The 16,409-nt window shown below is 43.8% G+C and overlaps 1 protein-coding gene across 2 annotated transcripts in view; it reads left to right on the top strand.

Annotated features, from left to right (window-relative positions):
* The window catches only part of grm8a (glutamate receptor, metabotropic 8a), a 135,831-nt gene that overhangs the window by 104,382 nt on the left and 15,040 nt on the right, over positions 1 to 16,409 (top strand). For both annotated transcript variants that reach the window (XM_028954865.1, XM_028954866.1), the window contains exon 8: positions 15,607 to 15,746. In XM_028954865.1, the coding sequence (XP_028810698.1) occupies positions 15,607 to 15,746 (140 nt within the window). The remainder of the gene's footprint in view (positions 1 to 15,606; positions 15,747 to 16,409) is intronic.

The following is a 16,409-nucleotide window of genomic DNA, read 5'->3' as shown; positions in this document are numbered from 1 at the left end:
TTTTACAGACGCCGAAACTGTGCATCCTGGGGAAATCATTGTGTGGCTGCTTTAAAGTGGTCGTAAATATGCGGCACGGCCGAATTTCGGAAAGAGACTTCAGACACAGTTTTAGGGGACCACTAAAGACCGATATAAAAGCACAATAATGGAACCTTTAAGGCCGCCCTGTCTACGAATTCTACCTTGTATACCGTTGGCAGAGTCTCGTACATCCCTGCTCTGCACTGTGACTGTGTGTTTTGGTGGATCAGCCGTGAAATCTCTTGTGAGCCCCACGTAATGCTTTATCACACCCGGCGGTTTTTGGTGCTCATTGTTCTGGGTACGTACCAGTGGCGCGTGGGTGGATCAGCAGCTCCAGGGCCGGGGCAACGTGGTGGCCTGGGGTAAACACCCTCGCTGTTAATGATTTTCCTCCTCAGTAATGAGAGACTGGCTCCTTTATTCTTGCTGCAACTGGCATGTACTGTGACCTAAAAATCGAGGACAGATGAAAAAATGAAATACCTTGCACATCTCCTTCAACATCCAATAGGTGGTAACCTCAGATGTTCGCGATGTGTGGGACTAAAGTCATGATTTTGCATAAAAAAAGTGCACCAACATTCACCAGAATGTTCTTAGCCTTCAAAACGCTTACATACTTATAACACACTTACACGTGTTCACTTGGGCGGGAACTTACTGTGCATCCAGAAAATGCAGTTTGTTTTTTTTGGTGTGTGCGTGTGTGTGTGTGTGTCCAAGGCACAGAACACATCATGTCATGCCAGCGGTGACAGCGCATGTGTAGGTGTCAAACTAAACCCTCCAGCTGAGTCGAGTCCAGAGTCCAGCGCTGCCAGGAAACTCATTACAGCTCATCACTGTAACACGGGCCGCGCGTTGCCAGGTAAAGAACATGGCTGTTGCTCATTAAACACGAAGTAACAGAATGATCATTGCGGCTGACTGAGCTGGTTAGTTCATAAGAAAAAAAAATGAATTGAAACAAGAGAGGAATAAACAGTACTGGACCTAGTGTAGCATGTCTGAGGCAAGACACTTTTTACATTTACATTTACGGCATTTATCAGACGCCCTTATCCAGAGCGACTTATAATCAGTAGTGACAGGGACAGTTCCCCTGGAGACACTCAGGGTTAAGTGTCTTGCTCAGGGACACAATGGTAGTAAGTAGGGTTTGAACCTGGGTCTTCTGGTTCATAGGCGAGTATGTTACCCACTAGGCTACTAGCACCCTGTGTGTGTGTGTGTGTGTGTGTGTGTGTGTGTGTGTGTGTGTGTGCGCAAATGTACACATGTGTCAAAATAGTTCTGTGCACAGTGTTTTTTTTCACAGAGGTGATTGAAACTATACTTGTGATTTCCCTTATTCCAGGGACAGGCACCCGAGATAAAAACCTGCGCTCAGTGTTGCCAGATTGGTTGGTTTGGTTTTTGGGAGAAATTGCTTGTCGAGAACCGGAACCCCATTTCCACTTAAGTATGTCGAGTAGTTGCGGCAGTTAAATTCTTCTCAACTATTTTGGCAACACTCGTCCCATTTTAAACCGTCTAGACGCCTACGGGACTCAGAGTGTGCAAGACATTTCTGGTCTGCCTCAAAGTTTTCTATCATTTAAACCGGCCTTTTGTTTCCTACCTGCGTGTAAAAGACATGGGTGTGTACTGAATGCTGAATTAGCCCTGTGTGTGTGTGTGTGTGTGTGTGTGGTTTCGCGCTGTGATGGATGGAGGCTGTCCCTGCATTCAACCAAAGATTGCTGAGATAGGCAGCGAGCTGGTGTCAGGGTGTTCGGAAGATGGATGGGTGCTACAGGTGACCAGCAGGAACCAAACATGGATTTACAGCAGAACGCCGACCCTGTGATGAAAGAAAGGTGTGAAGTGATGTTTGGCAACGGCTCTCGATCGCTGTTCCGCCTTGCTGCTCGCTCTTGTCTCGGTGTTCACGCTATTTAAAAAATGCAAAGCTCAACTTGAAGCTTCTTTCGTTCCTTTTCTGAAGATGGCTCTGTGTGCAGAAGGGCCACGTGTTCGTATTAAATCCCATCTGAAAATAAAAAGCTTGACCGATGCTCCGGAGATAAGTTTAATAAGCCGAAGATCTTGTTTGGCTGCGTTTTTTTGGGCTCTTTTGGCCAAACTCCGACGGCACTGCCCGCCTGCGAGTGATCAGATTGCTGCGGGCAGATTAATGGAACATTAAGCTCCGCGGTGAAAAGATCGTACATCATCTCGTTTCTGGCGCTGAGGCTGGAATTATAGTAACGGAGAGATTAGTGTACCCGGGACCTTTAGAAGATCAGTGCTACGGAACGAAACTCGCGCCTCGACCTGGTGAACGCAGACGCAGGCCTCAGACGCTGATGCGACTCCGAAGGGCTTCAGAAGCGCGGTAGAGGTGTTTGGTTTTGTTTCACACTGCAGCCTCAGCGTTGGTTTTCTTCTTCTACATGTGCTTGCGTTGGCTTTTTTTTGTCTCGGGTTGGACTAGTAGAATGAAAAGGTTTCTTTTTCAGTGTGTTTAGATTAGAGTTAAAATATTTGAGGGGGCGGGACTTAGTGGGTAAGATGAGATGAGATAAGATAAGATGATCAAACCAAGACCATGATCAAACCCCACTTACTGTCACACGATTCCATCCATGTGACTGGGAGCAACACGGAAACAAGGTAACGTGCCTCCTATAAATTGACACATGTCAATTCGACTCATTTCATTTCATTTCATTTCATTTACAGCATTTACCAGACACAACTTACAATTAGTAGTTACAGGTACAGTCCCCCTGGAGACACTCAGGGTTAAGTGTCTTGCTCAGGGACACAATGGTAGTAAGTGGGGTTTGAACCTGGGTCTTCTGGCTCATAGGCGAGTGTGTTAACCACTAGGCTACTACCACCCTTCTTGGCTCGGCTCGGCTCGGATACGACTCGGCTTCGTATCTACCTGCTACAAGTGAGACTGCTCCTATTCATCTCCTCTCCTCTCTACTCCTTCCTCTCATCCTGCCTCATCCCAAATTGAACTTCAAACGTGAACGACAACATCCGTGTGAGCGCCGACAGTACCGAGGCTCGGAGAATACGCACTGCACCTCGTATACTCCGAGCCTCCAGTACTGCTCTCCTGGTCCCTCCATCTCTGAAGGTAAAAGGAAGACGCTCATCTAGACTCTTCTCCGTCTTGGCCCCTCGGTGGTGGAATGAACTTCCCCTCGAGGTCAGAACAGCTCAGTCACTGAGTATTTTCAAACGGCAGCTCAAGACCTTCCTCTTTAAAGAATATTTAGATGAACTTGTAACCTTCTTATTGTCTGACTTATGTATAGAAACTACAACAGAGTGAATAAAAAGATTGTGTTAATATTTGGGGGTCCTTGTGAACCAGAACTGATCACTTCATCCATGGTAACTTGAAAGCACGTTGTAAGTCACTCTGGATAAGGGCGTCTGCCAAATGCCTTAAATGTAAATGTGTGGTTTTGCAGCTCATGCCAGCTCTCATTCGCATAGTAATTCGGAGGGAACTTACCTGGCTCCTTGCGTCACACCGCACCGGGGTTCCTCGTCTCACGTTTTGGTCCCTTGGCAGGTCCGTGACATTTACTACCTTTGTGTCCCTGAGCAAGACACTTAATGTTCCCTGTAACTACTGATAAATTCCATAAATGTTATGTATATGATGCATGTTTCGTGCCACCATGTACATTCTCGGTGTCTTGAGGTTCGCACTGGTTCTCCTGCCCTTTGAATTGAGTTCTGGGGTTTTTTCTTTCAGTAGTTTCACGTGTCCTGTGCGTGTATGTCTGGATTGCATGCAGTCTTCTTCATATTTATTCAAAAGGACACCACATCACCTATATCTTATGTCCTTTGATCGTGATGTAGAACCATTGAATAATTATGTGATGATGTGTTCATATCATATCATCATCATTGCTGAATATGTCATTTTACACAGAAGGTTTTGCTTCTGCTTGCCCAGTTGAACTGTTTGGTATCTACCGGTACCTCCAAAATGGCACCTTGGTAACGTGTCAGACATCAAACGCACGTCACAGACAAAGACCAGTTAATTGGCCATCATTACATGTGATGCCGTTTGACTTTTACTCCCTGACTGCTGTGATGTGAATGGTTTTGGATCATCATCATGGTGTGCCGCATCATCCAGCCCCGGTGTGTTGCTATGTACGAATGAGGTTGTTGCCGCGTGGGAGTGTATTCGCAGCTCGGGGGGAGGGACGCTTCCGAAGCGCGAGTATAAAAACCGCTGCCCGTCAGCGGTGCAGCGTAGCCTGCGGCAGCGGCGGCTCTCGTCCGTTTCCCTGACAGCCCCTAATGAACGGCGAGGCCAGGCCACGCCGGGCCCGCTCGGCCTGCCGCCGAGAACGTGCGCTAATGAGTGGCCGGACTGGCGGCATCTAATGAGAGAGCGAGATCAAATGGTATCAGAGGCACACAGTCACGGTGGAGGTAAAGGGGCCAGAGGAAATCTGGATGAAACCAGCGTGTGGCATTTCGGAACGCCACCACCGATCGATGGGCGGACCCTTTAGAGGAAATAAACCGCGAGGAAAAAAAACGAGCGCTGCTCCATCAGCGGCCTCGCTTTCTGTCAACTAACGGGGCATTTCTATTAGTGCTGTTTCGTAACTCTGGAAATGTCATGCTCGATGACGTGCGGGCCGCTAGATCTTGGCAGATTGATCCTTACTGGTGCAGGTTCTGCAGACTTAGTGCAGTTTAGGGCTCTAGAACCGGAACCAACATTTCCACATGTGCTAATTTGTTTGCATTATTTCAAGCCATATATATGTAAAATAAGTTCTGCTTTATTTTTTAAGTGACAAATAATTTTATGAAGTTGATCAAATGTAATTTGGAACTAAATCCAATTTCTTACATAATCAAATCATTTATAATCATTATATTGTATATAACTGTGTTAGAACTTTGGATCATTTTTTCGGAAATGACAAACCCGCTACTTACCCGCTAGGCCACCACTGCCCAGTTCTGCACAGAAAATGAGCCAAAGTCTAGGAATCTCAAGTTTGTGTACATGTCATCATCGTACAGAAACGAGGCTAGTTTGTGGGACTCAAGATGGAAAGCCCATCTAGCGAGATGTCAAATAATTCCATTCATTGGAATTGCTAGCAATTTAGCATCTTTCATCTCTTACATTTATGCCACTGACCGGATATTTAACAGTAATCTAATAAATCTGGTCTCTGTAGGCCTGAAAACTGATGACCGCTTACTCAGAACACGGCAGTTTTCACGAACATCACATTCCATGCATCGGAGACACACAATGCCATGGATGCTCTTTATCCTCTCTTTAGCATACACAGGCCCGACTCTAACAAATCTGGAGCCCTGGGCAAGACTAGACTTTAGGCTGGAGGCCCTTGCATCCATTTTTTTGTTTGGGAAGTCGAGTATATAAGTAGTGGCGGGAGGCTGAATGCAGCCAGAACGATGCGTTTTACAGCATTTTTTTACTAGCACTAATACACGTGTAGGAAATAGGCTTTGCAGGTAAATTCACGTTGGCTTGTTCGTTTCATATTAAGACACATTAATACCAACTAGTTTTAAGAATAGTGGAATTTTAAGCTTTTTTCTTTCTCCGTTTGTGACGCCAGTGGGTGGATGGCGCCCTTAGCATTTTCCTATATGCCAATGCCACAGGTCATCCCTGAGCATAAATGGCAATGTATACTTTGTTGGAGAGCTGAATGATTACGATATTTTGTACGATTTTTGGTTTACAGTATGACTCTGTTCACTGTGCAGTAAGACCAGAATGCAAAAAGATGAGCAGTGCACGATTTCCAGTAGTGCGGATCTAAATTCAGCCTCACGACTTTCCCAAAATAGCTGCAGTAAACATGACTTTCCCCAGCATAACTAGCAGTTAAATATAACATCACAGCCTTTTCCGAGCCTGCAGGCCCCGGCTTCCTCTAATCTTTCCCAGTTTTTTAACTTGATGCAATGTTTTCATGCAGCTCCGGGTAACAAGTCGGTTTAAATAAGATTTCACTTTGTGTCCCGGTTGCGTATTGTCAGTCCCATTTTTTTTTAAGGTTTTCTGTTGTATGGCTGCAATGTATCCCACCGTTGCGACCTTGGTACTAGGGCTGCACAATAATTACATTTTAATCACGTTCAGGAATTTGGCTGCCACGATTAAATTAAGATGATCATCGCCAATATTAACATTTCAATTGCCAACCACCAGGGGGCGAACAAAGGAATAGACTTAGCACACGTGCACACCTGCAAGAAAGTGTAGCTCAGTTGAAGTTGGAAAAGTTGGCAAGCGTAATAGATATACACACCATAGATTTATACACTAGATAACATATTCAGCCTCTCAGCATCTGTCAATACCGGCATCATATTTGGACGGGGTTCCAAACGTATTCAATCACGCTTCTCTGATGGTACGAGCGAAGATGCAGGCAATACGTACGGCTGTAATAACGAGCGACCGAACAATCAATGCATAACATTTCATAAGTAAGATTTTAATTTATCACCTTGTATGTTACAAAATTTTGCGTTCCACAAAATGACATTATTCATGTTCCAAAACAGAGCATCTGTCTTTCCACCCCCATCTTATAGGAAAGGCACAGCTTCTGCACTGATCCCCCTATATATTGCAATAAATTTTCTATAGTTCTTGACAAATCTGTACAAAATGCCTCTGTTTATTGACCTGCCCTGTCTATAGTTATTTTTTCCAAATAAGCAGATAAATGGATGTTCATCAAGTATCTTCATATTGACCTGCCTTCGGTCATCTCTTAAGCCAGGAAATGTTGACAGGCTGGTTTTTATCACCTGTAGTTTATTCCTGTTCCTTGTAATATGTGCCTTTTCTTCATGTGTTTGCACTTTATCATTGCACTCTGCAGTTGCTATTTATATTTTGGTAGCCCTTTGTCTTTGGTATATTTTATTTTGTTATTCAGTTATTATTCAAAGTTATTTTTATCTGAGGTTTCATATTTAACTGAAAGCCTTGTTCACCTACTGTTTATTTAAAATAAAAAGTGCAATAAAAATGTTTTTATCTGAAATAATAAATAATCGTGCTTAATAATCGTGATTACAATATTATCATTTTGCAGCCCTACTTGGTAGAATTTTGTTTGGTATGAGATAGGAGAATATCTACATTTCATTTGGTTCCCTAAGGAACTGGGAGACTGTGGAGAATTCCAGATCTGGGGTTCAACCTGCTGTTAGAACGTGTTCTTCTTGCAAACGGAACTGGAAATCATGGAAACAGTTAAAACAGTTTCTGAAGTCGGCTCCCAAGAGACCAAGATGTTCAGAAATGCTAACAATCCCCTTGCTGAGCGAGATCAGACCGAGGCGCCCTGCTCCAGTGTTCCACATACTCTTTGGGTGTCATGTGTTTGTGTGACATTTAAACATCAATTCAGCCGTGGAAATGACAATGACAGTGGTGCAATATGGGGAAAAAATGCCACTGGCTGGGAGATGCATACAGACGCGTAAGTAGTTTGTTGGAGGGTCAGAGTCTTCATTTGCCTTTATAGGCTTTGTAAGATCACTGAACTTTTATGAATATTTTACCCCTTTCAGTACCCTCTGTTGTAAAATTTATCTTCCTGGCCCTTCGCCTTTGCAAAATGTGCAGTGGTGCTCCCGCAATCGGCTGTGGAGAGCTTAACATTTGGCCTTCAGATTTTTTTAGCGTTTGATTCTGAGTCTGAGATACATGTGACTTTGTCTCAAATGTCAAATCCTTTGTCCTCTGGAGCGTTGCGCCGTATTCTGGGTAAACCGGCAGCCTCCAGACAGCGGTGGCGTCATGCCTGCTGACTGCAGCGGTTCGACGGGGAGCAGAAAAAGGAGCCCGGTGAGGTTCATCTGACGAGCCATCTGTAGGTGGAGATGACAGCGGCGCTGCTGGAGCTTGCACATCCACCAACTGAAGTCGTGCCGGGTTTCTAAGAGGCCAGATTTGCCTGTACCTGTTCACCCAGTTCGTGAACTGGTCCTGGAGCTGACAGCAGATCACATCAGATCTCCAGATTTTACACAAGACGTGCTCTTTAAGCCCAAGTTTAGAAGGTTTTCCTTGTTTAGTTTAGTGTTATGGTTGAAAGAGGAGAGTTAATTAATAGATGTTAAGTAATAGGCATTTTCACGTTTCACATCTCAGTTGTTTCAAATCAGCTTCAGTCTTATTTCTCATATGTAATAAAAAAAAAATCATAGAAGAAAATAAATTAGTAATATAAAATTTGTAATTTTACAAGAAAGACGGTCATAAGTCAGAAGCAGTCAATGGTAAGTCAAGGTGAGATATGAATGGGTAATTAAGTAAGAATTTACATGTAAATGGAATGGGGGGAGCAGAACAGGTAGATGGGGCAAAGTGGCGAGAGCAGCAAGTACAATGGCAGTCATTGCACAGAAGGTCTTTTCTAAAGAATTTTCTAAATTGAGATAACTCACTCATCATAACGGCTAAATTCAAATCAGTGTCGCGGGCACCAGTATCTCAGGACACGCACGGACACCTGTCACAACCATGTGGCATGACGAGGCAGGGGAACGGAGATGATGACGAAACTGGACGAGGAAGAAGGACGCAATCACGAAACCGGGGTTTAATGGGTGAAGAACAGGACAGGGTAGACATCCATCAAAAGGTGAACATGTAACATAACAAAGACCCGACGACGAACAGAAACGAACAGGGCAGCTTTATGCATTAGACACAGGTGAACACGATTAGTGAACATTTCACAAGACTAACGTGAAACTCCGGTCCGGATCCGACAACACCATAGTGAAATTAGGGTTGCCAACACTGGAATTCAAACCCACAGTGTTAAGCAACTTTGTCACTTGATCAAAGGATTATTCAACTTTTGCAAATTTCTGTTCCAGAAAGCAACGTTTCTTGTACTTTGAGAAAAGTGTTGCTCTTAGCTGATGCCGCCTGACGACGTAATTCATATGCAAATCAGTGTATGATGCCCTCTAGCAACTTTCTGAAGTTTACATTTACATTTACATTTACATTTACGGCATTTATCAGACGCTCTTATCCAGAGCAACTTACAATCAGTAGTAACAGGGACAGTCCCCCTTGAGCGACTTAGGGTTAAGTGTCTTGCTCAGGGACACAATGGTATTAAGTGGGGTTTGAACCTGTGACTCTGTAGTCTTCTGGTTCATAGGCAAGTGTGTTACCCACTAGGCTACTGCCATCCCGTGAAGTTCTGCTACTTCTTCTAGAAGATAGTTGGTAAGACCACGATTTACATTTTCACGTTGCCAGAGGGTCTCCTGGATATCTCTGGATATGGAGATGGTTTCCTTCGCTGCCATTTAAAATGCACCAACATAAAAGCTGCAGTTGTACTGTAATACGATAACGGTTCATTGCCACTCCTGTCTGAGTGAGTTCCAAGTGCACGTCTTATTTATTTTTGCGCCACTGTGTTGTCTCGGCTGCTGTTGTAAAATTGTAAGACTCCTGAAGTCTGCTGCTGCCTCTTTCCACTGCGCCCTGGGGAGAATTTCTTGGCAGAGGCTGCGGTGTTGATCGTATGGCGTCTCCCGTTCTGCCTTTTAGTGTAGAATATGCTCGGGGCCGGCCCTGTCCAACCTGGACGATGGTGGAAACATATGCTGTGTACGGCTGGGACTCATCCATGCCTGAGTTGCAGATTTGGGTTTTGGCTCGTTTCGGTCCATAAAGATCTTCAGAGTCAGCACAAATTGATTTTTATTTAATATGTTCAGAAGCTTTCCAGTCAGTTCCATCTAATTTTTAGATCGCAAGACCAAGTTGACTTTCTTAATAGATAAGCGATGTAACAATGAACGGATACAGCATTATGTAACTAATCTTCCTCTTGTGATGCACAATGTGATGTGATCAATTCAATTATTGATTGTATCACAACCCAAATGCGATGAACTAGGATTAAAACTGTATCGCACCAGACAGTTAGCTTGAATCATATTCCATGGTTTTGTATTTCTGTGAAATGCGTGGCCCAAATCAGCGCCACCCCAATTTTTCAATCATACACAAGAGGAATTTCTCCACAACCTAACACTGTTCCATTGAAGTTGAACAATGATTTTTTTTTTTTTCAATTCCAGCATGACTTCATGTCATGACAGTGTGAATGAAACACAAGGCTTTCCAGCATTCTGGCCACTTACAGGGAGTGCAGAATTATTAGGCAAGTTGTATTTTTGAAGAAATAATTTTATTATTGAACAACAACCATGTTCTCAATGAACCCAAAAAACTCATTAATATCAAAGCTGATAGTTTTTAGTTTGTTTTTATTTTTAGCTATTTTAGGGGGATATCTGTGTGTGCAGGTGACTATTACTGTGCATAATTATTAGGCAACTTAACAAAAAACTAATATATACCCATTTCAATTATTTATTTTTACCAGTGAAACCAATATAACATCTCCACATTCACAAATATACATTTCTGACATTCAAAAACAAAACAAAAACAAATCAGCGACCAATATAGCCACCTTTCTTTGCAAGGACACTCAAAAGCCTGCCATCCATGGATTCTGTCAGTGTTTTGATCTGTTCACCATCAACATTGCGTGCAGCAGCAACCACATCCTCCCAGACACTGTTCAGAGAGGTGTACTGTTTTCCCTCCTTGTAAATCTCACATTTGATGATGGACCACAGGTTCTCAATGGGGTTCAGATCAGGTGAACAAGGAGGCCATGTCATTACTTTTTCTTCTTTTATACCCTTTCTTGCCAGCCACGCTGTGGAGTACTTGGATGCGTGTGATGGAGCATTGTCCTGTAAGAAAATCATGTTTTTCTTGAAGGATGCAGACTTCTTCCTGTACCACTGCTTGAAGAAGGTGTCTTCCAGAAACTGGCAGTAGGACTAGGAGTTGAGCTTGACTCCATCCTCAACCCGAAAAGGCCCCACAAGCTCATCTTTGATGATACCAGCCCAAACCAGTACTCCACCTCCACCTTGCTGGTGTCTGAGTCGGACTGGAGCTCTCTGCCCTTTACCAATCCAGCCACGGGCCCATCCATCTGGCCCATCAAGACTCACTCTCATTTCATCAGTCCATAAAACCTTAGAAAAATCAGTCTTGAGATATTTCTTGGCCCAGTCTTGACGTTTCAGCTTGTGTGTCTTGTTCAGTGGTGGTCATCTTTCAGCCTTTCTTACCTTGACCATGTCTCTGAGTATTGCACACCTTGTGCTTTTGGGCACTCCAGTGATGTTGCAGCTCTGAAATATGGCCAAACTGGTGGCAAGTGGCATCTTGGCAGCTGCACGCTTGACTTTTCTCAGTTCATGGGCTGTTATTTTGCGCCTTGGTTTTTCCACACGCTTCTTGCGACCCTGTTGACTATTTTGAATGAAACGCTTGATTGTTCGATGATCACGCTTCAGAAGCTTTGCAATTTTAAGAGTGCTGCATCCCTCTGCAAGATGCAAGATTTATTACTTTTCTGAGCCTGTCAAGTCCTTCTTTTGACCCATTTTGCCAAAGGAAAGGAAGTTGCCTAATAATTATGCACACCTGATATAGGGTGTTGATGTCATTAGACCACACCCCTTCTCATTACAGAGATGCACATAACCTAATATGCTTAATTGGTAGTAGGCTTTCGAGCCTATACAGCTTGGAGTATGACAACATGCATGCAGAGGATGATGTGGACAAAATACTCATTTGCCTAATAATTCTGCACTCCCTGTAATGGCATAAAATGACCTCAAATCAATTACAGTTTCATTTATTTTTATTTTGTATTCTTACAAAAATCTTCTAACATTAGCTATAAATCATATTGCTAAATCAATCTAAAACAATTAAGGATGGTCAAAACCTGAATAAATCTGAAGCTGTGTGAGACAAAGGAAAGTAAATAGAATAAATAGAACAGAATAGCCGATTCTTTGGAACAACTGAACTTGCCTGGGTTTCAATTATCTTTAATTCCTTTCCTTTTTGTTGGTGTTTATTCTTTGAACTTTTTTAAATCCTTGGTTCTGATTCTAAAATCTCATTAGCAGATTGGTAAGATTTAATACAACAAAATGGACTTTCTTGCGGTTTTTGAAGGATAAAGCCAGTGATAAGTGGGGGTTCTGTACAGACAACATTATGGGTGGGTGGGGTTAAGGTCCAGCTCTCTGCAGTAAAACAGTCGGTGTGTTATTGAGTCTGTGTGTGGGCTCTACATTAACACCAATTTGAAAGGAGGAAGCGCTTCCTGAGGTCTGCCATGATTCATTTCCCTGCAGATATGCTTTAAGCGGCAAATTTGCAATTCATATTATCAGCTGTTTGCTAAAGCAGACAACGGCGTTTGGGGAAATCACATTCTGCCCACTCGCTAATCGCGAATCACAGATTTGACCCATGTTTCCGCTCTCTCTTGCTCTCTGCACAGTTTTCGTGTATTTTCACCTGGAACTGGAAGTCGGTCCTGGTTGGTTGTCATTGCGCTTGAAAGGATTAAACACATGAAACCACACTGTTAGATTTGTCACAGGGCTACTGGGGTCACATCTTCTGCATTTGATTTACTCTCTAATGTGTTGATGTGGCGAGCTCTGTAGGAGGAAGAGGATTTTTACTGTCAGGAATCGGTGGAGGGCAGGAAAAGAAGGGCTCAAATGCACGACTAACAAATCAAGGGGTTTACTAAACTCAAAAGACCACTATGACTTTTTAGTAACCGGACCTAGACGTGACACATCAGGGTACATTTATACACATGAACACAGTCGGACACAATCAGGAAATGAGGGCAACGCTGGACGAATACAAACCTCCGGCCTGGAACGTGGATCCAGATGAACACATTTGCACTACTTGAAATGAACTGGTGTCAGGGGAGGTAGGTCATATTAATGTAACAATAAAGATACTATAAGGTTTCTGCATTTTCAAACTGTGGCTAAAGGTGCGGCACTAAGGCTGCTGAAACATCATTAAATGGCACCCGTTTGAACATAGAGCCCTTGGTGTTTTTAAAAGTTGAGACGGTCAGGTTCTGATGTGAAAACTGTTACAGAAACGGTTGACTTCTGATCTAGGCTGCAGTCTATATATACACCCATCTACCTGTTCTACTCCCCCCATTCCATTCTATAGCATTTAATGCGATTAAAGCAGAGTTGCCAAACTCTTTGCAGCTATGATATTTAGGGCCTGCTACAAATGTCCACATCCGTCCAACTGTAGTATTCTTGCTCCGTGCAAATCAGAAGACGCGTCGGAGGCCCCAACACATGGTATTACATTTACATTTACAGCATTTATCAGACGCCCTTATCCAGAGCGACTTACAACCAGTCCCCCCTGGAGACACTCAGGGTTAAGTGTCTTGCTCAGGGACACAATGGTAGTAAGTGGGGTTTGAACCTGGGTCTTGGCGAGTGTGTTACCCACTAGGCTACTCCCACCCTATGCACGTTCAGTATGAATAATGTTCAAAATACTTACTGCCACACCCTCAGCCCATCTTCCCTGTTCACCTTCACCTGTTTTCTGACTCCTGTAACCCCTGTATTTCAAGCATGGCCTTCCTTCATCAGCACCCCCAGGAGAATATATAGACTCCCCTGTAGAAACTGCCTTGCCTTCAGACTCCGACTCTGACTCTACCCTACCTGTTTTGTCTGCCTCGCTCCTTTTGGTTTTCTGTTTTCATTGTCACGTTCTTCAGACTCTGCTGATGTTCTCCTCCATCACAGCAGTAGTTAAATGCAGCCATATACAGTCATTCTTCCTGCAGTCTTTAGATTGCAGATCTACAGGGTGGTATGCTTTTTTGATGCTTTTCTCTCTAATTTGGAATTGTTAATCGACTGATATTGCCTTCATGTGCTATCACAAAGTTGCAACTATGCGTACATGAACAGAAGGTCTACATTATGTGCAGCACTAGTTATCCAGCAAGTCACAGTTGTTTACATTTTGCATTAGTGATGAAATAATTAAGACTTCCTCATTCAGGCTAATGTATACCGTCATACAGCAGTAATGTTAAAGGTGGTTGAAAGTTTCAGCTGAAGACTTTAATTGTATGACCAATGTCCTGTAATATATTAATTATTGCTGAATCATGACATCATAATTTGTGTGGGCAGTGAATTGCCACTCCTACAAGGATCCATTTCCTCATTCCTTGTACAACGTTTGTCAGATCTGGGTGGAGGGAATGACGGGACGGGTCTATGTCATGCTGAAAGGAGAACCATGATTCTGAATGTCTCCTAACTACTCGCTGCTGCAGGGCTGTTGAATGGTGGTTTCCTGTTCTGTTCCTGAGAGGAGGATGTCAGTGACTTTTCTAATTAACACCTGTGTATGAGGCTATTGAGGAAACATCCTCTCAAACACACACACACACACACACTTGAAATGTACAACTGGTCGTCCCACTGCAGATTAAGGGAAGTGTGTAATGGGTTTGTTCACTGGATGCTTCTCCGCTTACTCATTACAGCTGAATGCAGGGGAGAATAACACATGTACACTCGCATACACACAAAGGCGCCGATACCCACTCCCGCTCTGCATCTCTGTGTCATCGCTAATTAATTACCAGCGAATGCAGGACACTTTATTCTGCAGATGGGGAAAAATGCACACACACTAACACACACACACACACACACACTACCTTGCACACTTTCCCACGTACACACCCACACCTGTAAATTCTCACACACATTTCCCTCTGTTCTCTTTGTGAGAGCCCTGCTCCTCTGATGAATGCAGAGATTTGAGCGGCGCTGCTCTCAGCTAATGGATTTCAGCAATTACACTGTCCTCTGGTGTGTCTCACTTGCCTCCCTTATTGGCCGGAGTAAGCCAATCAGGGCGCAGCAGAGGTGCAAACAAGAGCGAGGTGCTGAATGGTGAAAGCCAACTGCAGCGTGAATAATTCATACCTGTGACACCTCAGCCAGAGTCAGCCAGGGGAACCAAGAGTGGAGGAGACGAACTTGCAACAGACACAATATATATTCAAAGGCACATGCTAACCACCTTTAACAAAAATCGCAATTATTTCATCACTAATGTAAAATGTAAACAACTGTGACTTGCTGGATAACTTCTGCTGCACATAATGTAGACCTTCTGTTCCTCTACGTGTAGTCCCATTACATGGGCCCTCAAATGAGAACATATATATCAACATATCAGCATATATATGAAAATCAGCCCACACACATATACACACATGCAATTACTCATAACTTTGTGACAGCACATGAAGGCATTGTACTTTGTCCATGGTTCCTTAATATTGTTAGTAACTTTGTAATACATGTGTAATAAAGGTGTAATACTCCCAAACATTTTTATTGCTTTCTACAAAATCAGATAATTTTTGCATTTTAACCCATATTGGTGAGATTATCCAGTTTTCACATTCGCACACAGTCTGAAAACAGACAGTGTCACCAACACATCAGCATTCGTAAACACCATGTCACACATTGACACCCATTATATAATTTTATTTTATTTTTTTCTCTCTCCAGGCACCGCCGGCACTCCGGTTGTCTTCAATGAGAATGGCGACGCGCCCGGACGCTACGACATCTTCCAGTACCAGATCAACAACAGGTCCATAGCTGAGTACAAGGTCATCGGCCACTGGTCCAACAAGCTGCACCTTAACGTGAGGAGACAACGCCGCTCGGTTTTGCGTGACATTGTGCGACTGTCTCTATGAAAAAAAATCCTTGTTAAGTTCAACTGTGGTGAAACTCAACATCCATTTGCGAGATTTATCAGACACCTAAAATCAGTGGTTACAGGGACAGTCACCTGGGTTAAGTGTCTCAGCGACAGTAAGTGGTGTTTGAAACTGGGACTTTGTTTGTTCTGGTTGCCACTAGGCTACTACCTAGACATCATTAATGCCAATTGGTCTCAGATGGCCTGGCCCTTCAAGAGGGTGTTTGGTCTCGAATTTGGACTCATCTTAAATACCCCAAACACACATGAATATTGCAAGTATGAAGTTCTGGTGACCACTACCACCGCTGCTGTAGTGTGTGATGAGATCCCCCCTCACCGCCGGAGTTAAACCGCCGCGCTGATGAGAATCCACCGAGGGCGTCATTAGCTGACAGGATGAGGAATGACGAGACTAATAGGAGCTTAATGCTATGTGCCCGACTGGAAGAAAAAAAGCAAGATAACTGTGGCTTCTGCTTGACGGCGGTCCGAGTACGGGTGTGTGGGAGGCAGCCAATCAGAGCCGACGTTCTCCCGACATCACACCCCCGTGGCGAGGATGTGTCCCCGGTGTTGACTCTGCAGAAGCAGCTTCCTCTCC

Source organism: Denticeps clupeoides, chromosome 15 (assembly GCF_900700375.1).
Source record: "Denticeps clupeoides chromosome 15, fDenClu1.1, whole genome shotgun sequence".
Lineage (NCBI taxonomy): Eukaryota > Metazoa > Chordata > Actinopteri > Clupeiformes > Denticipitidae > Denticeps > Denticeps clupeoides.
This window is presented reverse-complemented; position numbering and strand designations above follow the sequence as displayed.